At 48.5% G+C, this 27,796-nt stretch overlaps 1 protein-coding gene and 1 long non-coding RNA gene across 2 annotated transcripts in view; both read right to left on the bottom strand.

Annotated features, from left to right (window-relative positions):
- Positions 1 to 248: 248 nt before the first annotated feature.
- CCND2 (cyclin D2) overlaps positions 249 to 27,796 on the bottom strand; it is a 30,488-nt gene continuing 2,940 nt past the window's right edge. Inside the window, exons 3-5 of the mRNA XM_032254509.1 lie at positions 25,565 to 25,724; positions 15,597 to 15,745; positions 249 to 5,777 (exon numbers count right to left, since the gene is read on the bottom strand). Of these exons, the coding sequence (XP_032110400.1) occupies positions 5,628 to 5,777; positions 15,597 to 15,745; positions 25,565 to 25,724 (459 nt within the window). The 3' untranslated portion in view covers positions 249 to 5,627. The remainder of the gene's footprint in view (positions 5,778 to 15,596; positions 15,746 to 25,564; positions 25,725 to 27,796) is intronic.
- LOC116534237 lies at positions 10,766 to 15,590 on the bottom strand. The gene is made up of 2 exons (XR_004261641.1): positions 12,563 to 15,590; positions 10,766 to 12,253 (listed from the first exon to the last, which is right to left on the bottom strand). It is a non-coding gene; the product is annotated as an uncharacterized LOC116534237 (long non-coding RNA).

Raw genomic sequence — 27,796 nt, 5'->3', positions numbered from 1 at the left:
ACCTTCTGAAGGTGGACTAGGTCTTCTTGCTTATAATCTGGCTGCATGGGCACTCCCGTCCCCGAGCAATGTCAACAATGACTGGTCCTGCCACAACACAGAGGCACACACAGATTCTATTCCAGGTTAGAATGTGTCTTTTATGCCCCTGCCAATTGTTGCAGCAGCATAAAACAGAGTTCTGACATGACACAAGTGTATTCCATTCTGAGGACTGCTGGTTGATAAATAAGTCAACAATGGCCAGATAGTTTAGGTCAAGGTGAGTTTATTGTCCAAATAGCATAACCTAATTGCATTCAACACCATTTTCAAATCCATCTTTAAACTAGCCAGAAAACAGGTTATTGTTTTTTTAAATCACTTAATACTGAACAAATAAGACCTCTTAAAATGCAGCTGACTATATCACGTCACCATCATAGCCAATACAACATTTTGCCATACTTCCTAAAAACCTTTCTGCATATACGGATCATGCTACTTCCGCACTTTCTAACGTCCTGACCAAATACACACCCACACCTCTTATAGAGTACATTGTGAGAGAATAACATTGACTCGATATGGCATCACGCTTGTTTTACAGCAAAAAAAAAAAAAAAAAAAAAAAGAAAAGAAAAGAAAAAGAAAAAGAAAAGAAAAGTCCAAGACGAGAAACTATAACAGAGAGAGGAGAGAGAGATCTGAGGTACGTGGTGTAAGGGTAATGGACATAATGGAAAAAATCCAATGGCCCAGTGAGTTGCTGGGGATGTAAGAGTTGGCCAGCAGTAAGAACTAAACCAATTAAAAATAAAAATAGAAACTTTGTGTTTCAAGGACAGGCACCTGTCAAAAGACATTGGATACTGTAATGGCTACAGTCAGTAAGGCACTTTATTTCCCCAAAGTAGGCTGCAGGCAAAGGAATGAGGGCTGCAGCTCCAGCGTGCACGTACACATTTGCTGATGGCTTCTTAAAACCTGAGCCAAGAATAGGGTCTGATAGCCCAGCCAAGTTTAAAAGCAGAGACACACGAATGTAGTATCGTTGTGCCTGAAATGACCATTCTGGGTCATTTCGTCCAGAATCACCAAAAGCCATGTGGTATGAGGAAGCAATAAACATCCTCTGGAATCTTCTTACCCTATTTTGCACAAATGGATGGCTGCATGAACAGCTCTTGTAAATTGCTCTGAGTCCACACCAACAGAAGACTGCACTCATTCTATAGCTACAGAGGGTTTGTTGGCTTAAGGGGACTTTATCATCTCAGCATTAATTTCCCTTTTAAAGCTATTCCCAAGGTTGGACTGTCTCAGAGATAAACAAAGAGGAATCCTTTTGGCTTAGAAGCCAACTGGCTTACTCAGACTTCCTCCCCTTCCTACCTCCAGTTCCCACACTACCAATATTATCTTCTTGAACTAGAAAATCAATTATTTACATGACATAAGGTGCAAGTCTATTTCTTCTCCCAGCCCTGTCCCCTGTGGCCCATGGAGAGAAAATTCCCCTGCCCTCTTTGAGAAAGTCATCTGATCCTGCCTAATGTTCTTAATCTTTCAGTCCCAGAGCTCCCTGGGTACAGTCTGGAGAGGCCCTAGAGGTGCTAGACAGCAGGAAAGCGGCAGCTCCGTCTGAAGAGCTGCCCATCCTGCTAGCAAAGGGATGCAGTGTGACGCTATCAGGGCTGTCTTCTCCTCTCTGGCTTTGTCACGTAAGCCATGTGTGCCCCTGACCTGGCTGGTAAGAGGCAGAACAGAGCCTCCAGTACAGAGCACACAGACCAAGGGTAACCCAGGGGTAAGGCATGCTGTGCTCTCCAGTGGGGTCCTGGGGCAGTTCAAAATAAAGCCTCCTGGAAGGGCAGCTCCTTCTTGAGGGAGCTTGCCTCTCAGCACGCATGGGGTGTTCTGCAGAGGGAACTGCCCTCGGCTTTCTCCTGCAGGCTTCTTGGCTATTATGGACCCGCATGGAGTTTAATTATGCTTAGCATATATTTTTGGCATACTAGGATTTCTTCCCCCTAGCATCTGGCCAAAAGAGGGGAAGGATTAAAATTTGGCAGGCTGGGGGAACAACTCAGCCCCCACTGATGGAGAGAAACAAACAGGTGGAAGTAAAGACGAGATACAAAGACAGTAAGGTAGAAAAAGACCAGGAAAATCTGGAACCCCTTTAGTGTAAGGTGAGAAAAAGAAGAGAAAGAACAACAACAAAAGAAGAGCGAGTTCAAATTCATAGGGAGAACCCCTCTGGAACAAACTTCTACCAAGGAGAGCGAGATCCAAAAAGAGGGCAAAATCCAAGATTTTGGATTTTAGACAAATCCAGGATTCGTTCTTTTGTTTCAGCAGGGAGCAGGCAAAAAGCCCAACAACCCCATACCTTCCCATCAGCAGCCCCATACCCATCATCACGCGAGGCCCCAAGCATGGGAAACAGAAAAGCTAGGATTCAGGGGCCTCGGGGCGACAGGAAGAGTGGAAAGTTACAGACTGTAAATAGAGTCGGAGAGGCCTGTGCCCTTCCTTATTTGTCGGGTTCTTTCATTTGCTGCATCTGTTTAAGCTCAAGGGTCGGTCGCCGTGAATGAATTTGCACCTCGTTTCCTCTTTAGGCTCCAAGATTCCCAAGAACTCCAGAGTTCCCGCTTTCCCCATTCTGTGGGACTCCCTGGGGCCCAGGAGAGTGTGTTGAGCAAAGCTGGCTCTTGAGAAAACTCTGGCTAACTTGCTGGCTGCTCCACTTTCTTCTCCAAAACTTCAGAATTCACCACCCACTGTCCCACCAGAAATCCCCTAGAATTTTAGGGTCATGCTAACTACAAAGTCCTGAACACTTCTAAACACACTTCCCCAGAGACTGACTCATCTGGAATTTCACCTCTGTAGAGAAGCAGCCTCTTCACCTCCCTTCAACAACCATCCCATATTTATCTGACCTATTTTTCTTATCCTGCCAATTCAGTGTGATTGAAAACCCGAAAACCATTTAGTACCGCTTAGCAGAGGACGTGGGCTTGCATAGTGCTTGCCTGCACAGTTTGAGACAGAGGAGGGAGAAGGAAGCACCACACATGCGGCTTGCTGCCGATTCATCTACTCGCAGATTCAGACCTAGGGAATCTGCAGAGATGATCCTAAACTCAAGGTGTCCATGCCAGGGAAGGGGAAAGACGGAGGAAATACTTCCAGATGAAAGGGCCCTTTGCAGATGAAGCCCTGCTTCTGAAAAAGCTGTAAGATGAAGCTCTCCATACAGCCTGCTGGAATTCTTTTTAGTCTGTTTCCTGATACCTGGTACCTAAGTGCAAATCACGGTGTTTGTACTAAATGTCTGCCTTGAAGGGGAGGGAGGATCCCTTGGTTCAATATATTTTTTCCACCATGACGAGGATACCGGGGTCAAAATGGGAGCCCAATGGCCTCCATGACCAAAAAGGTCCCTGGGAGTGAGACCGCCCTGCCTTCCACCTGAGGGGAGTTAAGCCCTGCCCACACACTTCTCTATTCCTCCCACGAATGGGCTCCCAAGCAGAAACTGTACGGTTGTGAGGTATAATGAAAACAAAAGTGTGAATCATTGTCTTTTGTAGTTATTGATTTTGTCCAGTAAACCTGAGGTAAAGAATACTCCGTCTTTGAAGAATGTGATCAGAGGAAAAAAAAAAACCCAAAAAACCAAAAAGGCAAAAAAAAAAAAAAAAAAAAAAAAAAAAAACAACACAACAAAAAACCATGAACAGGCTACAAGAAAAAAGCAAACTAAAAAGAAGGGCTTTTCCAGTACAAAGAACTCATATCTTAACCATCTACTTCAGGACTTGGAATTTAAGCAGTAAAATAATATATTATAAAAATGTTTATAAAATAGCAGCACACTCTGTGAAACATTACAGCTAGGTACTGTCCATGTGAATAAGGATGGATGATTTTAGCTTCTTAGCAGCGCAAAAAAAAAAAAAAAACTGAACAAAACAAAATGAAAAAATGAGACCCTTAGATTTTTTTCCATCTTCAACCCTCATACTGTGAAACAAGGCAGAATCTGTGTATAAAATAATTCTTCAAAGTAGCCCTGTTCTGATTTTTCTTTTTTACTTGAAAAGGCAAATATTTTAACAAATAGCTTCATTACCTATCAATTACAATTATGCAAAAAAAAAATAAAAAAAAAGAAGTTGTTGCTCCAACCTCTTTGCTAACTGAATGCCTCTAAGAAGTGGAGAGGAAAAAAAAAATTCAAGTACGCTGAATACAACTTTGCAATAAAATTAACAATGACAACAACAAAAAGAAAAAAAACAGAAAAGGGAACAAAATGCCACACCCTGATGTTCAGCCATCTGTCTTTGCACCAGCAATAACTTTTCTTTCCATGTCCAAAGGAGAAGTACCAGAGATGGGAATTAAGGTCCTTCTGTGCCATCAGAACGGTAGTTTATAGGCTTTTCTGAGGAATGTTGTCATGGGAATGTCAGCGGAAAGGGGGTGTCTCAAGAGTCCTGGTAGGAACACCAGAACTGTGTACCAAAGAATGTCAGATAACAGAAGCGAAGAGTAACCCAGACTGGGCGCAGGAAGGGAGGGGGCAAAAGAAGAGAGGAGAGGAGTATTCAGCTTGACTTGCATAAACCATCCCATCTATCGCTTGGGAACAATTTTTCAAAGTGCTTTTCGAATGGAATGGTTTATAACAATGCTAAACTGTGAACCAGACATGCCAATCAGCACCAAAAATTAGTTTTTTTTCTAAGAAGAAATGCCAAGGCCACATTACCCTTTTAAATAGAATAACAGAAAAGATTCCATTCTGGCTCCCACCCTTGGTCTCCATCTGCCTCCGTTTCATGTGAGTTTTGGTTATGGTCCATAGCTACATTTCCCCATTAGATAGCAATACGGTGGTGTCTGCAATGAACTGCATTTGGAAGAAGAAGCAGGATGTCACAGAACATGAAGCCCAGGAGCCTATCACCTGTGTCCAACTGGCAAAATAAAACATCTTTTATAGGTAGCAGCTACTGCAGACAGCGAGAGGACGTAACGTAGAGATCCAGCCACGCTCCTGACCTAGTAACGGGTGGCTGAGGGCAAAATGCTTCTCCATTCCAAATGGTTCAATCGTGTTGAGAGATTGTTTTGTACTCCCTCCCCGTCATGTCCCTCCTTATCTCAATTCCTTCTTGAGTTCATTGCTTTGCAATCTAATCATGCCATAAATGGCGTACACAATTCCTTGAAATTATACTACAAGGGGGTGTATGTGCTAGCTCATAACATGAAAAAAAAAAGTCTCCTCTAATTTGTTCCCATATTGCAGGCATACATATTCTCTAACTACTCTGCAGGTTTTCCTGTAAGCATTTTACTATTGCTTTTACATAATCAAACAATAACTGTTCGCATATACAAGGGATTCCCTTATGCTGTACTTCAAATAGGCACCAAATGCTTTTTATTATTCGGTTTTTATAGGACCTTTTTCTCTCACTTCTAAAAGATCTTTAAATATGATCTAGGTGGGGGCAGAATTTTTTTTTTTAAGTTTCACCCTAAAACACAAAGAACAAAACATAACCAGAAAGAAGGAGAGAGCAGATTATGAGTGTGCCTCTCTTCCCGCCCGACTGGCATCCTCACAGGTCGATATCCCGCACGTCTGTAGGGGTGCTGGCTTGGTCCAGTTCATCCTCCGACTTGGATCCATCGCGCTGGTCCTGACGGTACTGCTGCAGGCTATTGAGGAGCACCGCCTCAATCTGCTCCTGGCAGGCTTTGAGACAATCCTAGAACAACGGTCCAGACCAGAGCTGTTAGCAAGAGGAACAGGACACAGAGCATCCTACCAAGAAAACATGCATAATTTAGCCTGCATAATTCTATGCTAGTTTCCAGTAGGAATAAATGTGAAGTAAAGGAGGGATGTTCTTAAAGTGCCCAGGAACCTCACTACTCCAGGTGGGGTCTGTGGGCCGGCAGCATCAGCATCACCTGGGAGCTTGTTGGAACTGCAGAATCTCAGTCAACCCAGGCCGAGCTAATCAGAACCTGCATTTTAGCAGAGCCCAGGTGATGGGTATTCTGAGAAGCACTGGCGCAAATGATGGTCTGCTTATGGATGCCTGGTAATCAAGGGGCCAACCAGAAGCTTTCTGCCTGGGGGGCTGGGAAGTGGCAGAGAAAAGGGGAAGGCTACTAGAGGTGCCATGACATTAGCAAACTCAGCCCCTGAGAACTAGGGAAGGAAGCCAATAGACCAATGTACTGACCCTCACATAAACTGCAAATACTTCTTTCTTTTTTTTTTTTTGAGACCGTCTCACTCTGGAGTGCAGTGGTACGATCTTGGCTCACTGCAACCTCCACCACCCAGGCTCAAGCGATCCTCCTGCCTCAGCCTCCTGAGTAGCTGGAATTACAGGTGCACACCACCACACCCAGCTAATTTTTGTATTTTTAGTAGAGACGTGGTTTCACCATGTTGGCCAGGAAGGTCTCGATCTCTTGACCTCGTGATTCGCCCTCCTCCCTTTTGTTTCTTTCACTGTGCAGTTCTCACCACCTAGAGAGTTTCTATTTTGCCAAGCGGAAAAGCATTATCTTTATTTCCCAAATATCTAAAATGCACCTAGTCAGGCATATTGGTATTTGCTGCCCACCCACCATACTTGCAGGTGGCACCTAAGTTATTTAACTTTTCTGTTTCCCCATCCACAAAGCAAGGACAACAAAACACTCAGAGTAAAGGGCAACTGAGATGATCCTGGTATATGTGTAGTGCTACGCGGAGCTCAATAAATGATCACTATTATGTGTAACAGTAAATTGGTCCTGGAACCTGAAAGAATTCCTCAGATTTCTTTGAAATGAGGTATAGATTAGCGTTTAGTCAAGAGTGGTGAATTGTGTGTCAAGATCTCGACAATCTTTAGTGAAGATTGTGTGTCTGGTGCTGGGGAGAGTGCTGACGGTGACAACATGACTCAGCAGCAGGGGTCTCCGTGCCACCCTGAACGAAGCTGAGGTGGAGTCAGGTACTGGCCTCCTGGACTTGCTAACATCTCTCAGACTTTCCTGTGGCATCTCCTGGTCGCATCCCTTACCCTGTCCGACCCGCCGAGCTGAATAAATGAATGAGAATTTTCATGGGCCTCACCTGCCTTACCCCTGTTCCGATCTTCCCCAAGTTTTTCCCTCAAGGACTATGTGGCAGTGTTGTCATCATAGGTTACTACTTGCTAGGTGGCGAAAGCTAAAGGTATAATGCTTCTTTTTTCTTTTCTTTTTCTTTTTTGAGATGGAGTCTCACTCTGTTGCCCAGGCTGGAGTGCAATGGCGCAGTCTTAGCTCACTGCAACCTCCATCTCTCAGGTTCAAGGGATTTTCCTGCCTCAGCCTTCCAAGTAGCTGGGATTATAGGCATGTGCCATCACGACCAGCTTATTTTTGTATTTTTAGCAGAGATGGGGTTTTACTATGTTGACCAGGCTGGTCTTGAACTCCTGACCTCAGGTGGTCTGCCTGCCTTGGCCTCCCAAAGTGCCGGGATTACAGGCGTCAGCCACCGCACGAGGCCTAAAAGTATGTTTCTAGGGGCACTTACATTTCGGTAGATGTTTGAAAACCTCAAATCCTTATAATCTGAAAAAGTTAATATTAAATACAGAATCAAAATGAAAGTGGGGGTTAAAGGCAGAAAGTGATTACAGTCAAAATTACTGTGGAATGTCCGATAGGAAGTTTCCACATGAGAGAGGAATGGCAAGTCTCACCCGATCAGTTTTTCATCTAAAGCTGGGATAGACATAGACAGCCCTTTCTGCATTTGAGCACGGCATGAAGGAGTTGACTTAAATGCTAGAATCAACGTGGTGTGATGAAATGCTCACTCCACAGTGCAGGGGCAGGAGCCAAGACCCAGAACACAGCTTCAACCCCACATCCCAACTGTCCTCCCCCACCGGCTGTGTGCACTCAGTGAGTGAAACGCGGAACCTAACAATCTAAATTCATCTTTTCTTCTTTCTCTGTTTTTTTTCTTGCAGAGAATAATCCACTGAATCCAGGAAGTTCACGTGTAATGTCCTTCCACTGTACAGGGACTTGAGGAACAGCTGAAGGGGATGTTTACAATTTTTCTTTTTTTCCAGGAGGCAGAGAGACTAGATCAGAGTACATCCCTACCATAGAGGCAGTGACTATATACTTGTTTCCAACTGAATGCTTGTCCATGGAAGACAAATCCTACCCAAAGCATAAGGCCTAAGAGATTTTGTTATCTAAAGGAGATGGCAGGATTCTTGGCTGACTGAGGGACCCTCTGTGTGTTAAAGTGATTCTTCCACCTCAGCCGCCCAAACAGCTGGGACTACAGTCGTGTGCCACCACGCCCAGCTAATTTTTGTATTTTTAATAGAGACAGGGTTTTACCATATTGGTCAGGCTGGTCTCGAACTCCTGACCTCAGGTGATCCACCCACCTTGGCCTCCCAAAGTGCTGGGATTACAAACATGAGCCACCACGCCCAGCCTGGCCAGCTCTTGATCAATGATCCCTCTGACTGGAAGGTAAAAGGATGACCAAAGCAGGTACTCCATGAGTGAAGAATTCTGAACTCCCTTCCCCACCCTCTTCTAGACTTACCTCGTGGTGAAGCAGGATGCTACCCCTCTCTGCAGTCCTGCCTAACCTTCTTTCAGGCTCCACTTCCTCGCAATTTGACAATGATCAGTTCGACTTTCTTTTTTTTTTTTTTTTTTGAGGAGACGGAGTTTCGCTCTCGTTACCCAGGCTGGAGTGGTGCAATGGTGCGATCTTGGCTCACTGCAACCTCCGCCTCCTGGGTTCAGGCAATTCTCCTGCCTCAGCCTCCTGAGTAGCTGGGATTACAGGCACGTGCCACCATGCCCAGCTAATTTTTGTATTTTTAGTAGAGACGGGGTTTCACCATATTGACCAGGATGGTCTGGATCTCTTGACCTCGTGATCCACCCGCCTCGGCCTCCCAAAGTGCTGGGATTACAGGCGTGAGCCACCGCGCCCGGCTGATCAGTTCGACTTTCAACTACACAAATCCCTCATTCTGGCTCAGCAAGACTAAAAGGGCAAAACCCTGTCTTGTATAAATGATGTCAAACATTATTCTCTGACGGTAAAGACAGAACTTGGCCTCTCCCTTGCACGAGACAGAGCTCACTCCCCGAATATGAATACCTTTGTTTAACATGGCAGGGGCCCTCTTTGGATGTGCGAAGGGCATATACATTCTGTATGCTGGTGGAGGGTGAAGGGAGAGGGGACTGCACAGTGGTGCCGATACCTGCCACTGGACGTGCCAACTCCACACAATCGCCGTCTTGCCCAAAGCAGGAGGGCAGGAGAGTGCATGGGATTGGGGTGGGGTGGGGATGGGGCAGCCATCTGGAGAGAAGACCACCCCCCCCATCTTAAATCCAACCGGCCTGCTTCTGTTAGATGATCAAGCTGAGACCAGAGTGGAGTTAGTGTTTCCGAAGGGCTGCATTATAAGAAGACATCCATAAATCATCACAGACTTGGATAATTTGGAGGTCTAAAGGGCCTTCGGAAATCAAATAGCCAAGTGCTCTCGTTTCCCAGCTAGGGAATGGAGCCTGGAGAGCTGAAGTGGCTTGCCCCACGATGACATCTGGCTAAAAGTTCGGCTTGGCTTTAGAGAAGGCAAGCCTCCAATTTCAGAACTTTCTTTTTCTGTATACCTTGACTTCTAAGCTCTAAGTAAAGACAGACAGATCAGAGAATCTCCAAGAAAGAGAAACATAGCCCAAGTGGCTGGAAAAACACGAAAGCGCCTCCAATAAAAAGATGTTACATGCATGTAAAGTGCGGCGGCTCTAGGACATCAGCTTTCCTGCAGCCTCCAGAGCACCAGCCATTGTGTTAAGATGCCCCAAATTAAGCTGATTAAAAGGGAAGCCATAATGCTCGTCTGTCAGCCTGGACAGGTGGTACCCTACCGCGCTGGAGGTCGGGCAGACCTCCAACTTCCACGATGATAGGCCCCCTCCCTTGCCCCCACCCCCCAAGCCTGGAGCCCTGACAGCAGTGTTTGTGATCTTCGGCTCGTTACAAGGGCCTCTGACTTCCTCTGCTTGCTGGCTCGAGCTCTGCGCCCTGCACCCTCCTCTGCCTCCATGAATGGGCTGACGGAACTCCTACCATTAGCCCTCAGTGTAACTGCGCCACTCCATTGTCACCACACACGCACTGCACTCAACAGGGGGACAAAGGGCTGAATGAGCCCCAGACCCGCAGCCAACTCAGGCAGAGACAACTTAGGAAACTATCTCATTCTTCCTTTCTTCACAGGCTGTTTGGCTTATTTCCTTGCATACCAAATGAGGCCCACAGAAAAACGAGGCAGGAGAGGGAGGCATCAGCCCCCCCCATTCCATGCCACCTCCCCACCCCCAGCTTCCAGCAACACTTCACAAGGTTCCTGACCACAGGCCCTAAGAAGACAGAATCTGCAACAGTGGAGCCTTTAAAATGACATGTGTTGCAAGGGTGCTGGTGCTTCCAGCTATGGAGCAGAAAGACACAATGCGAGACCCCATGCATCACATGTGGTCGAAACCGAGACTTCTTTCATGGTGCTGCTTTTTAATAGCTCATTGACAACCAGTTTTGATGTGACCGAGACATAAAATGCCGGATGACCCTAAGGAAGAGATATCCTGGAATCTTCTCTGGGCAATATTTAAGAATGTGTCTAGGGGCGGGGACAAGAGTTGAAAAACTCGCTACTGGGTACCATGTACACAATTTGGATGACAGATTCCACTGAAGCCCAAACCTCAGCTTCACACAGTGTATCTACATAACAAACCTGCACGTGGATCCCCTCAATCTAAAGTGGTTTTTTTTTTTTTTTTTAAAGAATGTGACAAAGAGTTTTGATGTGACTTAGACAAAAAAGGATAAATATAATGAACAGATGACTCGAGTCTCTATTCTGTTAAATATCTTGCAGTAACTTCACAACATCTTCATGGCCTGTGAGCCTCAATTCCAGTTTTTAGTTAGTGAATTTGTGCAACTGCGTCATGTGAAAATGAAGCTACTTACTCTAAGATACTGTTAGGGAAAACTCAGAAGGCTCGGAAGGCCCTGACACAGAATTAAAGTTAAAATGAAGATCCAACTTTTCAAAGGACATGGGGAGACCAGCGAATTGGAAACACACTGGAAACCCATCTGTCTGCCTTTGTCCTTCGGGGGCTCCTTCCTTCCTCTTCCCTCCCGCTCTTAAGCATCATTCCCAATGACTCTGCCAGGGGCTCAGGATAAAGAGCTGAGGAAAAGCTGGGCCTTATTCAAGAGGTTCTATAGACAAGGAAGCACTGAGATACAGGCTGGCGTGCAGCCCGAGTACGGGGCAGAGGGGACGAGGACCCCGGGTCGGCCTAAGGAAGCAGGGACATGGTCACCTGGGACCCAGGCCCATGGTGCCCTTCCCCCTCAAACCTACCCAAGGCACTGGACACCCCCAACAGAAGTTCCCCCTAAAGCCAAACTGCCTCTCTAGCTGTTTTCCCCAACTCTTACGATTGGAAGGAAAAAGTAAAATATACCACCCTCTGAGACTTTTATTCCCTATAAAACTGTCAGGCCCCTCACTCAGCTTTCTCTTTGGAATGAAGCATTCCGGTTTATTTTGGCAACCAGACGGAGCAAAAAAGGCTGACTTTCTCAGAGCCGCATGGGTCCCTCCTATCAAAGCTATCTGCTGCCGGCCAGCGAACCAGAGAGACCCGCCTGGCCATCTCACAAGAGTCAGGGGGACCCTCTTTCAACAGCTTGATCCCTGACAACCCACAACATAACATGCAAAGTGACAGAGAGGATGTTTGAAGAAATCATAAACAGCAAGGCGTGTAGGAGCTGACGTATCACTTCGGGGCTCTCAGGGAAACTGTCAGCCCCTCCCAATTCTTGTTTGTCAATGCACTAGGGCCGGGGGCAAAATTCGGTCCTGTGTACTTTGCTTTTTCTAGGAAGAGCTCAACACCAACCTATGCGCATTTCACAGCATGGCTCAAGGTTGTTTTAGACATATGTACACATATATATATCTATGTATGCATGTGTGTATGCACATACATATACACACACACACACATTTTACTATGATAAATATACATAATGTCAAATTTCCCATTTTAGCCGCTTTTAAATGTACAGTGGCGTTAAGTACATTCACACTGCGTGTGGCCATCAGAACTCTCCATTTGGCCGGGCGCGGTGGCTCACGCCTGTAATCCCAGCACTCTGGGAGGCCGAGGCGGGTGGATCACGAGGTCAAGAGCTCGAGACCATCCTGGTCAACATGGTGAAACCCTGTCTCTACTAAAAATACAAAAATTAGCTGGGCATGGTGGTGCGTGCCTGTAATCCCAGCTACTCAGGAGGCTGAGGCAGGAGAATTGCCTGAACCCAGGAGGTGGAGGTTGCAGTGAGCCGAGATCGCGCCATTGCACTCCAGCCTGGGTAACAAGAGCGAAACTCCGTCTCAAAAAATAAAAAAAGAACTCTCCATTTACAGAAGTGTTTCCATCGTCCCAAACTGAAACAATATACCTATAAAACAGTAATCCCTCCCCCTCTCCTCCCCCTCAGACTCCTGGGAACCTCTATTCTACTCTGTCTCTATGAAATTTGACTTTCCAGGTGCCTCGTGTAAGTGGGATCATACAGTATTTGTCTTTTTGTGTCTGCCTCATTTCACTTAACGTAGTATTTTCAAGGTATGCCTATGTTATGACATGGATCGGAATTTCATTTGGTTGAATAATATTCCATTGTGTGCGCATACATCTTGCTTCTCTACTCTAAGAACAGTTTCTATTACCATGTTTTCTCTGCGGGAGGCCTGCATCCTACATTAGGCCTCATGAGCTCCTGCTTTTGGGTTGATTTCCTCCTGCATTTAGCATTCGTAACACAATAGTTAGCACACCATCATTGATGTTCTTAATTTCCTAGGGTTTTGCGTGCTTTACTCTTGATTCATCATACAACCGCTAAGTTCCCTGAATGCAGGAATCTCATCCTCTATTTCCAACATGCCACCCAACCACCCCAACTTCTAGCAACAACTGGGCCTTCAGTAAAGACTTCCAGAAATGAAGACTTTAAGTGCTTGAAATACACCACTTCTTGACTCAAGAAATGGTAAACGGAGCTCAGGAAGCAAAATTCACCTCCCTCCCAATGCTGACGTGTTCTACATTCTAGTCCTTTATCTTTCTTCCCTCATCAGCTTTTCAGAGAACACAGGCTAATGGATAGGAGGAGATTTATCACTTGGGAAGTTACTTACACACACACACACACACACACACACACACACACACACACACACACACACAGCCCAGCCCAGCGCTGCTTGAATCTTTCCACTAAAAACATTTTCAGGGAGAGTGAACAAGCCTCTGGGGTGCCAGAGGTAAGCTTGGAACTTCCTGAGGTCTCTGATTTTTATTTGAAAAACTGTTATTAATTTTACATTTCACTATGTTCACTCTTGGTTTTTCAATATGAAAATGTTTAACCTAGGCCCACTGGTGTGAATGAGGCATACACTGGCAGCCCTAGTTTAGAAACACAGTGTGTGCACCTTACAGAAGTGAGGTACCAACTCAATCAACAGCTGGGATTTACAGGAGGCCACTCCCCAACCAGCTTCCTGCCCACTTCGTGTCTATTTAATAGAGTTGGCCAGCTGACTTAAATGGACTGGCTATGTAGTATCAGAAAAAGGCCAAACGGTTTCTCCAGATGAGATGACAGACTGACTCGCCTGCAGTCTTGAAAAGCCAAGAGATTTAGCAGCAACTCCCAGGAGTGAAATTGACACCACTGTCCACCTGAGATCCGTAAGGCAGGAAGGACAAAGGGAGGTGGGAAAAGGCTGGAGACAGTTGGGTGGTCAGCCCTCAGGTCTATCAACATTGGGAAAAGGTTCCAATGCCTGGGGGCAGGAGGAGGGGAGCCGCTCAAACACGGACATTTTTGTCTCTAGGCTTTGAGGAAGGGCTGGTCTTAAATTGGTTAGGAGTCCTATTTGTAAGGCAGCCTTAACTGGAGACATTCAGAAAAGGAAGAAAGCATACCATTTCTATAAATGTTAATTCCTGTCCATGATTTTTCTCTGGAGGATTAGAAAAGCATTCTTCACGCTGCACTGGAGGTAGCTTTTCAGGCTGTGTTTTGGAGTCCTCGTTTAAAAAGCTATGTTTGGAGCCCGCATTTTAAGACCGTATCTAAGAACTATCTCAAAGGAGGACCTCAGATTTGCTCTGTCAGCATCTCCCTGCTCCATTTCTCTGAGCTGGGAACAAATGCCAGGAAAAATCCAGGTGGGCAGGAGAGAAAGCCAGTGACCTGCAGCCGTGGGCTCTCTGAGGTTTCATCTGTTCAGTATCCCTTGTGCAGGCCTCAGACGTAGGCCAGTAAATCACGTGATCCCTTAACTCAATAAAAGCCCGCAGAGGGCATCTGAATCCCCCTGGACCATCCAGAGGGTGTCATCGTGAAGTGCTCTGCATTCTTCAGCCTCTCCATGGCGATGCATGAAGGCTCAGGGCCAACAACCCCCTCTTGGGTTGCCTTTAAACCCAAGGTTTTTTTCAAGCCAAAAGATCCCAGGAGCGGTAGCAAGGGTGGGGTGGAATGTTTCTCAGGGGCAGGTGGAGTTTGGGCGTTCTAGTCCCAGCTCTGCCACAGCCCCCCTCCCGGCTGGTTACTATAGCCCGTGTCCTGCCCGTGGAAAATGAAGGAACTGCCTCTCCGATCTCTCAGCACCATCCTGGCTGGGACGCTCTAGGACTGCAGCTTCCTACCAGTTGAATTCAGAGTCTCCTTTGACCCTGGTCTCTCTCAAAACCTTTCTTCTCAGGAGCTCCAAATTCTGGCAACAGGAAGTAACAGCCTCTGGGCTGTCCCCAGGGCACGCAGAATGGGGAAGCTCCGAAGCTAATAATAATTTCTTGAGTTTGTATGGGACTTTGTCTTTTGAAAGCACTTTGTAATCCACGGCTGCATGGAACAAAAGGGAAGAGGGAGCGGGGAGGGGTCGAGAGGTCTGCCAAGGACAGACACCGTTCTCACGGGGGGCACCTCTTGTGTGTCTGCTCTGTCCACTGCAGCTGAGTCCTGGCTCTCCTTCCTCCTCTCTGTGCCTTACAGCCTCAGTGTGTGTGAGCAGACACGGCAGTTCTAATGCTGCTGGGCAGAGGCAGCCCAGCAGCGTGTACAAATATGGCAATGAAGCCACAATTCAGACCCACTGGGAAGCCCACGCCATAGAGGAACATGGGTAAACAGCCCTCCGCCCGCCCCTGCATCTGCTTCCTGAGTTTTCTTCTGTATTTTATGGTGCACAGTCTTTCAGAATCTTAAGAGGGGGGTGTCACCTGCTGAACTACATTGTACTCCCTTGGATGTTGATCTCAGAAAACAAACCCCAAAAATACCCCTGACACGACATAATCAAACCCGCCGTCTCTTTCCCCGAGCTGAGAAGAGACATCTGGTCTCAGCCAAGATGGTGGAGGCCACCTACCACGTCTGTGTTGGTGATCTTAGCCAGCAGCTCAGTCAGGGCATCGCAAGTGAGCGAGCTCACTTCCTCATCCTGCTGGAGGCCACAGATGGCTGCTCCCACACTTCCAGTTGCGATCATCGACGGTGGGTACATGGCGAACTTAAAGTCTGCAAGGAATGAGAGGCACAAGGTCAGGGCACAGAACGAATTTGGATCCGCGAGCTCCCCAGACTTCAGAGACTCAGAAACAGGATGGCAGCAGGCCAGTGGCACAAGTGACCCCTTGCCCTACAGGCATGTCCTCCCTTGAGTTCTTTCACAAGGGGCCCTGTGTTTATTTGCCATCACCATGGCTGCTCCAGATTTAAATGGAGGAGACTGAGGCAGGGAAGGAAGACAGCTTATCTGAGTGCACACAATAAATGCACAGAGGATTCAAGGTCCCCAGTCCCCAAATCCCAGTCATATTAAGCATGTCAGAGGTAACATTCTTGACCCTGGTGGGGGCAGCAAGGTGAGTGAGCCATGGTCTCCTCTAGAGGTGATGGTGGGAACAGAGCAGAGTATGCCTGAGACCAGTGCACATAAGGTACCCCATGGGCTGTGCAAACGGGATAGACCGGGGGCTCCAGATGAGAGAAGGAGGGAGAGCACAAGGAGGTGGGAGAATCAGGCAAAAATCTATGCAGAATGCTAATTCAGATGGGGTTTTGCTATAGTTTCTGGACAGGCATCGAGGATTAATATGACCCAAAACAAAGATTTGATTTTAAAAAGGAAATGAGAGAAGCAGCAATGCAGGGAGTGGGCGAGTGGGGGCCGAGTTCCACCCAATTCCCAACCTCTGGCCCAACGGCAAGGATCTCAGAACATTACGGCAGGGGATTCTAACCCTAACATAGGGCTCTAAGCACCCAAGATGAACCATTGAGTCCGAATCAGATGGGTGACTTGGTGTCAGTGCTATGACTCATGAGCCTGAAGGGCTATTTTACTGCTAAGAGAAGAAAATGTGACTTGCTACAGAGAGGTGCAGAATGAGGATAATAAATCAGAGAGGCTTGAATCCCAACCACTGCCATTTCTGACAGCAAATACAGAGGATGCTCCTGTGTGCTAGAGGGTTCCTCTTAGAAGACCAGACCCCTTGTCTTTCTCTGAGCACTCCCCAGAGGGGCTGGGTGACCATGACCCAGCAGCTGCTTGGTCCATCAAGGGGAAATAAAGCAGCCAACTTCCCCATTACTGCTGCTGACAGCTCCCAATGACCACTATATGCAATTCGCTACATGTTACGTCCTGTTTAATTCACCCATCAGCCACAGAAGGTGCACACGAGCATCACCCTAATGCTGTGGGTAAGAACCCCGAGGCTTTTGAGAGTTTAAGTAAGCTGCCCCTGCTGGTGTTGACACAACCTTAGCGTGGGGACAGTTTCAGCCATCACCCTAGTGACGGTCCTGGAGAGCAGCAAGTCTTCCGAAGTGTACTCTTTCTAGTTTCAGCATTGCTCCGGTGAACTTACTGTGTGTAGACACGGGAAGGGCACACGGGGGCAGAAGACAGAGCATATAGGGAACCGTGGGTCACCCTTCAACTTACAGCAGAAACAATCAGGTTAAACCTACAAAAACCAGCCCCTCTCTTATTTCCCCTTCTTCCTATGTGAAGCTCTATTACACACACATTTTCTACGGCAGCTCTTTTAATGGTGAGCCCGTCACCCCAGCATAAGTTAGCAGTGTTGTCAGACACCGTGGATCCCCACACCATGCACAGCCCCCCCTCCCGTCATGAATGCAGAGCAAACCTGGCCATCTGCCTGTCTCCTTGGCTTTTTTTCCTTTACCATCTCCACCTCTTGAGGGACAAATGTGATGGTGCTGCGCCCACGCCTGCTGTCCCCCTGCCCCTCCTATGCTTTCTCTGTCACCATGGATGGTGTGACAAAGCCAGCCTCCCTGCCTCTTGCTCTGCTGTAGGTCTCTTCCACATGGGTCACAGGAGAGTGTTTCTCTGCCCAATAACCTCGTTAGCTCCCCCCTGTGACATTCATAACACAAGCGGGGCAGCCAGCCCATGGCCCTGAGCCCACAAAGGCGCGGGTGGGAGCATCTGCCAGGGAAGGGGCAGGAAAGTATCCTCAGCCCTCCCTTCCCTCTGCCACAGGCCTCAGACCGGGAAGCACCCCTCACACATGCCCATCTCTGCTGTCCCACTGCTAGCAAAACCAGTTCTTATTATTGGCATATGAATTAACTTCTGGAAGCCAGCAAGCACAGGGGGAACAGGAGCACGGTTGCACAGGGAGACTTCACCTCCCTTTTTGTTTTACTAAGAAAATGTCCTCTGGGGGACACTGTCCCATCCCACAGAATTGGGGAACACTGTGTGCATGAACTTGGCTGTCTCTCAGCAGCTCAGAGTGGCACCAAAGGGGCAATGTTCCCACAACCAGACAGGAGACCTGCTGGAGATCAGGATGGCGCCGTGCTGCCCCTCCATCGCCTGCTGCACAGGAGCCCAGCATCTTCCTCTGGACCCCTGAGCACGCCCCCCTCTCTCCTCCAGGTTAGTCCATTACTAAGGCCACATCAGCGCTCCAGCTAGGTCCAGACTGTGACTGTGGGCAAGTCACTTCCTCTTTCCAAGGGCCTGGCTTCCCATTTGTCTAATAAGGGGTTGGGTTGGGTAAGTGTTTTTTCTAATTTCTAGTTGCAACTTATTAATGGGTCATGAAATTCATGTGTGGGTCGTGACCAGGATTTTTTTGTTGTTCTCCTTTAACCAAATAAGAGTAGGATAGAAAGTATCGGGCTCACTGCATGTAGTAAGAGTAAATAGTGTTTGCAGATTTTGTATCAGTCTGACATACTTGTACAAGTATCCTGAGTTATGTTATAAAATGCATTTCTTCTTTCATGACTTAGGTCAAAGAGTTTAAAAATAGTACGCAGGATAGTCTCCCAGGTGCCTTACAGCTATTCTTTGCTCTTACTTGAGGATCTGGACTGGGAATGACTCCCAAGGAGAAGAACAATGAGGAAACAATAGAATGTGTCGTGACATTTACCAGCTGGCAAAGTCACAAAGCACCCCTCTCCACTGAGCAGCGCTACTTCCCTGCAGCCCAAAGCTGCCCCAGGACCACTCTCAAGGACATGCCCCTCTCTGCTGGTAGGGAATACTGAACAGAGAGAAAAACAGAAAAATGAAACATCATTTCATCTGTGTGCTGGCTTCCTAGCTGTAGTGAGCCAACCCCCACCCTCCCCACACACCTGTAGAAAGCTCCACCTACCCAATGCAGCCATTCCTGGAAACCTTCAGCTTTGTCTCTATGACAGGACGGAGAAATGGTCACAATATCCACTTAGAAGAAGGGAGCAGAAAACTAAATTGCATGCATGCAATGATGAAGATGACAACCATGGGTAAATACACGCATACATGCCTACGGATGAACTGGAAGGAGGTACGGAAATAAAAGCTGATCTGTTAGGTGGGGGAAATGCAGGTAAGTGTGTAAAATTTTCATGTAATACTATTTTAATGAGTAAGAACCAGGTAAAAATTTCTCAGCAGTCTCTTAAGTCTCTTGATCAAATATGACAACGAGCTATATGCTGGTACAGAAGGCACATTCAGGGGTGAGGGTGTACCCTCACTACCATTAATTGACCACCTGGAGAAGTGAGATGCTGGTGACTTCCTGAGATCCCGTCTTCTCCTGCGGCAGAGAGAGGGGCGATTAACTGATCAGCGATCCATTCTGATCAACTCATTACAATGTGCTCTTCCCTGTTTCAGGCAGCATGGAGGACTCTCCCAAAAATGTACAACATTGAGACTTCTTACAGCTGGGCATCAATGCATTGGATAGCAGAGGATGGTGTGCTGTAATGGCTAGGTCTGTACTACTATATAGGTAATTTCTAAAGAAACTTCTCAAACAAAGGAGGCTCTTGAAGGCCGGGCACAGTAGCTCACATCCGTAATCCCAGGACTTTGGGAGGCCAAGGTAGGTGGATCACCTGACATCGGAAGTTCGAGACCAGCCTGGCCAAGATGGTGAAACCCTGTCTCCACAAAAATTAGCCAGACATAGTGGCAGGCACCTGTAATCCCAGCTACCCAAGAGGCTGAGGCAGGAGAATCACTTGAACCCAGGAGGCAGAGTTTGCAGTAAGCAGAGATTGTGCCACTGCACTCCAGCCTGGGCAACAGGCTCAAAAAAAAAAAAACCCCACAAAACAAAAAAGGAAGCTCATGAGTGGAGAGAAGCATTTCAGACACTTCTCAGAAGACTCTCCAGGGAGACAGAAAGGATTGGGAGATAGACCCAAAAAGCTCTGAGTTGGAAGGTGGAGTGCTTGGAGCTTGGGCAGCCTCCACTCCTGCCCCAGTCCCCACCAGACCCAGGGCCTCCTCTAGGTTGCTGCATCTGGAGAGCTGAAGAAAGCAGATGCAGCCACACACCTTGTCATGGGGGACAGAGCATCCCAGGGCCTAGGGCTCCAGCTCCTCTCCAACCAAAGCAGACCTCTGGAGAATGCAGCTCACTGGTTCAGAGTATTAGCTCTGGAATGACAGTGAGGTTCAATCTCCATCCCATCACCTACCAAGGGTGTGAAGATGAGCATGTTACCTGACCTCTCAGAGTCTTCATTTTCTGACATCCAAATAATGAGAATAACAATACCCACCTCATAGTGTTGTTCTGAGGATTAACTAAAATAATCCTTGTAAAGCACAGTGCCTGGTTCAAGGTAAGCAATGAATGTCAGCCTGCCTCCTCCCCATCCTGCTCCTCCGCTGCTCTCACCCCTGGGACTTCCTGCAGGACTGTGGTGGGTAGTTCTGACTGGAGATGCTCTCCAGTGTCTGGAGGAGTGAGGAGAAAGGCGCCTAGCCTCCCTGGTTTGCAGACAGATGCAGGGAGCAGGCCAAGCAGGCCAGGAAGAATGAGGGCTCTGTGCTTCCTAGAGAATCTGTCACTATCCAGTTGTGTATGTGTCCCAGAAATGACATCATCGAGTCCCCAAAGCCGCCTGCTGCTTTGCAGAACTGGGAGAAAGTGCAGCCCCACAAGGGAATGAAAAGAACCCCATGAACACTCAGCGAATGGAAGAGAGAAGTTGGCAACTCTAACCCTGCACATTCCACATTCATTCAGATGCGGTTCACCCGAGCCAAGGAACGATACCCACACAACCAGGAACAGCCGACATTCCCGCCTCCCTCCTGGCAAAACGGTGGAGGCGAGGGACACACCTCAGGGGAATCCCAGCGGGACCCACAGGCTCCAGGGGCAGCTCTGGTGTGGTCTGTATGCCTGTTCATGGCGGTGGTGGTGATGGTGAGGTATTAATAAAAAGGAGCTTGAAATTCATCAGTTTCAAACATGTTTTACAAGTGAATCAATGAAGTCTTGGGAGATGAAGCGATCTGTCTCATATCACTCACTGTGAGTGCTGGGCCTGCAGTCCAGATGAAACTTTGGGACTCTGGATCCAGAGCCCCTCATAACTTACCAGAAGCAGACCAGCTCCTCAGGGTCACCTCCCATATACCACTAAGGAAGACAGGGCAGCCCTTCACGTCACAAGTGGAAGAAAAGCCCCAAAGGCAGCGCTCTAGCTCGGGAATCAAAGCACTTGGGTCCCAGCCCAGGCTGGGCACCAGCAAGCACAAGTGGCTTATCCTCAAGGACACTCGGGAGCTCCTGAGGGTCCCACTGGGCTCTCTCACCTGGGCACCACCCCTGAGAAGTGCTCCATTTCAGCAACTTGGTATCTGTACTTCTTGGTAGGATTTTAATGAAGAAAGGGTTTAGAGCCAAATAAGTTTAAAAACACGGACTATGTGGTCATGCCCAGTAAGTTTAGCATTCATCATTTTGGCTATGGTGGCCAAGCTCTTGGGGTGCAGGGGTGATGGCTCTGCTCCTGTCCACCAGTAGGGGTAGAGAGACAGTGCTGAGGCTGAAGAAGAAGGGGAAGGCGGGGTCAGGCTTTCCCCATCTCTCCCCTCCTTCCACTTGCAGTCAGGTGGAAATTCAAAGAGCCAGAACCAGGGTGTTCATAAGGCCAGGGACATCACTGAGCGCGCACCTCATCTTTCACCCCCAGAACAGGAAGGACCAGCATACCCTGTCCTCGTGGGGTGGGGCTGCCATGACAAGGGAATGCCCGTGCAATTGCAAGGCCTGCTGGGAGGAGCTGGGGAGGGGCTGGTTGGAGGGCAACGAGCAGCCTGCTACTCATTCTCTTACAGCCAGAGGGAAGAGAGAGGCAAGCCCCCCACTGCCTGGCTGCCTGTCCCCACAGGGCATCTGAACAACTTCCCTCAGTCCCATGACCTCTCAGCTTCAGGGGCAGCTCAGAGGCTTGCAGATGCAAAGACGGGTTTCCATTCCCCTTCCCAGCACCCATCAAGGTGAATCTTCCACTCTAAATCAAGGGCCACATCATCGAACTTCTCGGGGCCACCACTGTCTCCCTCTCACTTGAGGATGGAATCTGAGGGAACACCTGTAAGTAAAGCCAGGGCAGGGGCTGGGATAGCACAATGGGTTATAGTCAACACTGGGCTCTGGCCTTGGGGCGGCTATCCTGTGCACAAGTAGCAAGGTGCAGCATCTTAGGGTGGGCTTCTAATGCAGAAAGCGGGAATGTGGGTTCCTGGGGAGGGTGATCACCTCCCCATCCCCAGTGCCAGGTGTAAACTCAGTGCCACTGGCTCTCCTAGACTAACTGGAATCATGCATCGAGCATGGCATCACACGGCAGGAAATCTCCCAATGCCACAGTGCCGTCCAGGGTCGTCTCCAGCGGTCTTTCCTCACTTGCAGACCTGGGCGCTCTATCAGCAGAGCTGCGACCGGGGAAGCTACGGCCCAGTTCTGCTTCGCCAGTTTCGGAAACTCCAGGAACGGGAATACTAGGAGCCGTAGTCAGGAAGATCCCCTCCCAAACACACACACACCCACGCCTGCACTGACAGGACCTGCTGTAGAGGGATACCAGCAGCTGGCGGCCCTCCCTCTTCCAGAAGCCATTTTAGGCTGAGCAGGGAAGGGAAGGGAAGGAGGGATCCTCTCTGCCTTGTCACCATCTTACCCCAGAGCCCCATAAAGCAAGACCACCACTCCACCCCCCTTCCCACGGCCCCTGTGTTCTCCTGCTCTCCCTTCCCCTTTCACACACACACACGCTCCCCACACACTATAGAACCACTGCCAGCTCTTTCACAACCAGCTTTTCCCATCAAATAGCTGCACAGCCTGAGGGTTGGCTACCATCTCTCGGGACCCCCACCCTCCACCCGCTGTGCACCTCCAAGACCCTGGCCGCCGGTGTTTCATCAGCTCCAGGACGGAGCATCCAGGACTGGGAGGAAAGGAGAGGAGCAGGTGAGGGCAGCAGCTCAGGCTGGGATCCGCGCCTCCTACCTCTGGTCCTCAGCCCCTCTGTGCCCGCTACTGGCCAGACACGGGCCCAGGTCCTCGCACATGCATCACACCCTGTCCCCACGACGCACAACCTCCTCTCCGTGGAAGGTGCTTCCTCCAAGAAAAGCGGCCTTCGGTGTTTGTCTTGTGAAGCCAACTGCTGTAAAACTCCAGGCAGCCAGGATTCTGTGACCCAGTCAGTTACACAAACCCAAGTGCAGATCAGGCAAAGAAATATCTTGCGATACAGGCCCATCCTTTCCAGACCCAGGAAACTTCTGAGGACCTCCCCCTGCTCTGCCAGTCCACACCTGAGGCTCGGTGCTTAGCACATGGTTTGCATTTGGTTTGGGGGTGTCCTTTCTCCTGTCATTCCTAGCCCCTGACCAAAGCTAGCTCAAGGCCTCCAAAACACAGTCTTCATAACTGCCTCTGTCTCCCTCTGGGCCTCTGTCCTCAGTCCCTGAATCCCAGGCTCCCTACTCTGGCCCCAGGGTTGGCAGCCAGCCCGAAGATCTGGGCAAGAAGGCCACGGGTGGGGGATGGGATCCCCAGTTTCCGAGAATGGTTCTAGACAGAATCTGGGGATCTACCCACACCCAGTAACTCCACCCAGGACCCCTAACCCAATCAGAGATCAGAGAGGAGGAAGGGGCAGATAGACCCCAAAAGATCTGTTAGTTAAGAGACAGTATCAAAGCAGAGCTCACAGCTGGGCAATGGGGAAGTTTAGGATCGGGCGTCAGCTGTCCTAGGGCCAGGGAGAAAGAACTGGTTGACCCCTCTCCCACAGTGAATCAAGACAAGAGAGGAAAGGGACGGCCGAGCCTGGGAGACAAAATGACAGGTCATTGGAGGTCTGACCTCTCCGGCCTGGGCCAGACAGCAGAAGGGAAGGAGGCCAGAGTGACCACTGTGCAAAAGGCAGCAGGGATCCACCGGGCTCCTAAGAACCGCCCCCAGGGCTGCAGGAAGGACAATGGACTCTCCCACCAAAGTGCACGGGGCGCATGTGCAAGCCATGGGGCCCGTCCTGCATCCAGAAGAACAGGACTACAGAAAACCAGCAACGGGAAACCTGCGCCCTGGATGAACAGGCAGGCAGCGGCAAGGACTCCACACTCAAGCTTGCAAGTACAGAGCACGCAGGTCCTACCAGAAACAAGACACGGGCAGCCAGAAAAGGAAAGCCATCATATCCATTTTAGTAGGAACAGTTAAAATCAGTGTTAAAATCGGAGACGGTAGCATTTTCATAATTAGTGAAGGTCCAGCCTACACATCTAGTTTACAAAGCACTTCCACGGGCATCATCTCTTTCTGATTTTAATTTTCCTAGCTGCTCTGAAAAGGCTGTAGGATGATGTATCAACAGGCTTGTTTTGTAGATGAAGAAGCTGGGGTTCAGAGAGGTCAAGCAGCTAATCCAAGGTCACCCAGTTGCATGTAGCAAAGCCTGACCTTTTGACTGTGAGCACAGGGCATATGTACTACATTGTACATTATATAATCATCTGTAGAATCAGGAGTAACATGCAACAATGTATTGAAAAAAGTTACCACTGGAGTCCACCTATGCAATTCAACTACTCTGGGCAAATTTGAGGTAAACCACACCAAAAGGTCTTCCCAAGTGATCAGCCTTTTACCTAAGGTTTCTGATTGTCAAAACATGAACTCCTGACGCCTCTCCCTTGGATGAGTAAGGTTCTGGGGTCTCTGCCATGGCCACTACCAAGAAAAAAAAAATACAGTAGAAACTGGCCAAGGCTCCTTTAGTAAGGTAACAGCAAACCACTGCCTTGAGTTCATTAGGAAAATACGGAGCAAATGGGCCAGTAGGAACTATGTGTCAATTGTGGGATCCACGTGGTAGGCAGAATCGCGATGTTAAAGGCTGCGCCCAAATCAAAACACCTCCACGTGAAGTGAGGGTATCAGAACCCGGTGCTCAGAAAGTAAAGCCTTACTGGAAGCCAACCAGGTTCACTCCCCCCGGCAACACACACACAGTGGAGGGAACACCCAGGAGGCCATAAATGCCCTACAGTTAAAAAAAAAATTCCTATGGTCTCCCTTACCACTAATCAAGGCAGGCAGCGTATTTATCTTGACGTTGTTTCTTTAACCTGTATTTGCCCCCATCCCCCCCCAGATTTCCTCTTGGGCATATCTCCAAGCCATCCTTTTCCTTAAAAGATTAAAGATTTAAAACACAACCAGTGAGCAGTATGTATAATCTTCAAAGAGCACTTTAGCCATCATAAAGAATATTTTAACAGGCACTAATTTTTTTCCCTTACCACACCTGTCCTCATAAACCGTTTATGAGTATAGCAGAGAAAGCGAACAGACCAGCTCAGATAAAAGAAAAAGCCACCCAAGAATGAAACTTCAGACTTTAGACTACTCAACACCACCTCTCCCCTAAACTCCTAAACTGACGTGAAAGTTCACAATGCCTTTTTCCTCTCCCTGACCATCTCCCAGAAGAGCTCTCCGGCCTCCCTCCCTGGCCCAAGCCTGACCTTACCGGTGGCACACAGAGCGATGAAGGTCTGGGCATGCTTTCGGATCAGAGACAGCTTCTCCCGCTGCTGAGGCAGCTTGCGCAAGATGTGCTCAATGAAGTCATGAGGAGTGACAGCTGCCAGGTTCCACTTCAACTTCCCCAGCACCACCAGCTCCCACTCCTGGAGGGGAAGGCAGGAAGAGAAGAGGAGAAGCTAAAATCCACAGGCTGACCCGGTGTAGTGGCTGCGGGTTGGGCTCCAGGCCAATTTTAAGGCCGCTCATTAGGACGTGGCTGCTAGCTTGCAAGGCGGGCCCATTTGTCAATGTGCCCCTCAAGCTTTGAAGTTGTTGACAGCTCTTCTTATGCTTCAAATGTCAGGCTCCACTGAAAATAATGAGAGCCCAGGTAGCTGTTGCCAAGATTCTATTTTCTTCTATTTCGTTTCCACTCCAGCTCCCCTTACCCCCTCCCAACCCTGACTTGCCGGCAATACTGCCCGCCCACCCAGAAAGCTGAACCTACAATAAGATTCGACCAAGGTCATTGTGGCCCTTTCACGGTAATTTATTGTATATGGCTCTATCACCGAATTAATAGTCTTTTTAATCTTCATGGAAAAATGATGCACTTTGAGCAGATAAAGCTCAAAGTAAGGTTCCCTGGCCCAACTCCTCGGCAACCAATTATTTTGCTTTTGCTTACTGCCGAAGTGCCTTTTTTCTCTCTGCTGTTCAAACTTCCCCTTTGACATATCATGCAGAAATCTTGGGGATGTGACACTCAGCCCTTTCACCTCAAGGTTTCACGGCGGCTGTCACCACATGGTCATTAGCAACCCCATTTTGCAGATGGAGGTGATCTGAGGCAAGGAGAAGGTGCTGGCTCAGGGTCACAGCATCCTCCCATGCAAGTGTGGGGACAACACAAGCGGGTCTCTTTTGGGCCTCTCACCAGCAGCCCACCTGAAGAAAAACCTGGTTTCCCTTCTTCACTGAGATACTTATGGGAAACTGTGCTCAAAGGGAAACAGTCCAAAATAAAACATTAAAAATATTGTATGTGCTATCAGGAAATATACCTATCCGCTGGGCTGTCATCAGAAGAATGGGAGGTTGGGCCTGTTTGCCAACGCACCCCCTCTCCCATTCACATGGAGAACTTGGAATCTCTTTCATTTGCTAAACCGGCAACCAGAACACCAGTCCTGGAGCAATGGGACAGGGGGTGATTCCCTCTCCCTCCCAGGCCTCAGCCTTCTCATTTGTAAAATAGGACTCTTCCAAATTCCAACTTCAGGGATAGAGGGGAAGGGGACAGGAAAAGGCCAGGGTCGTGTAGAGCAATATATTGCTTGGGTAGTCTTGGAGAGATTCACGTGTCCTGAAGAACACCTCAGTTCACCATCCTCTTGAAACAAGTGAACCATATGAAGATTGTTTTTCCTGCTCTCCCATGAGAAAAACAAATGGGTTCCCAATTTTAAGAATGTTTTCTTTATAAGCTTTAAAAATCTGCCTTGGCTTTCTGTGGACAGCCGGGGTAAAGGGCCCCCATAAACTACTAAACCACCATCATCTTCAAAAAGATGGTTTGAAATGCCAGCCCTTCCTCCTCACAGGATAATGCGAGTACGGACCACTCGTCTTGCACCATTATTAAAGGAAGCAGATCTCCCAGAAGAAAGCACCTTTCTGGGCCTCTCGGACCAAACCAGAAGCAGCTAAAATCTGGCAGCGGTTCAAAGGTGAAGTCATTCAGGCCCCTCTCCACATTCTCGGCAATTCCCCCCCAACCTTGTGCATGTCTTCCACTAGATGGCAGCACAGCCCCAGAAAGGAAGGCTCCTCACAAAGAGCCCAGTTCAAGAAGCCAGCCTCAGCCCTGTGGACTTTGTGCAGGCCCTGCCAGTAATGAGGGGGAGGGGGAGGGAAGGCGGGGTGCTTTTCTAAACAGTTCATTGGGGGTGTGCAAACCACTGAAGGTGGGCCTTGGAGCCGCTCTTCCATCCAGTACTGCTGCAATATGGCCGTCTTATATGTCAAGCTGCAGGGAAAAGGAGTTAGATCAGGTGGGAAAAAGGTTCCCTGGTAGAAAACCAGAGATAAGACAGGACCCCTGGGGTTGTACAGAGGTCAAAATCCTACTGGAGTTAAGAACCCAGGCCTGGGACTCCTTCAATGAAAGGACAAATTTTGACTTTGCGCCAAAGTCAATGAACTGATATTTAGTGAACAGCTATTATGTGTAGGT

Source organism: Sapajus apella, unplaced genomic scaffold (assembly GCF_009761245.1).
Source record: "Sapajus apella isolate SASKATOON/1434 unplaced genomic scaffold, GSC_monkey_1.0 scaffold86, whole genome shotgun sequence".
Classification (NCBI taxonomy): Eukaryota; Metazoa; Chordata; class Mammalia; order Primates; family Cebidae; genus Sapajus; species Sapajus apella.
This window is presented reverse-complemented; position numbering and strand designations above follow the sequence as displayed.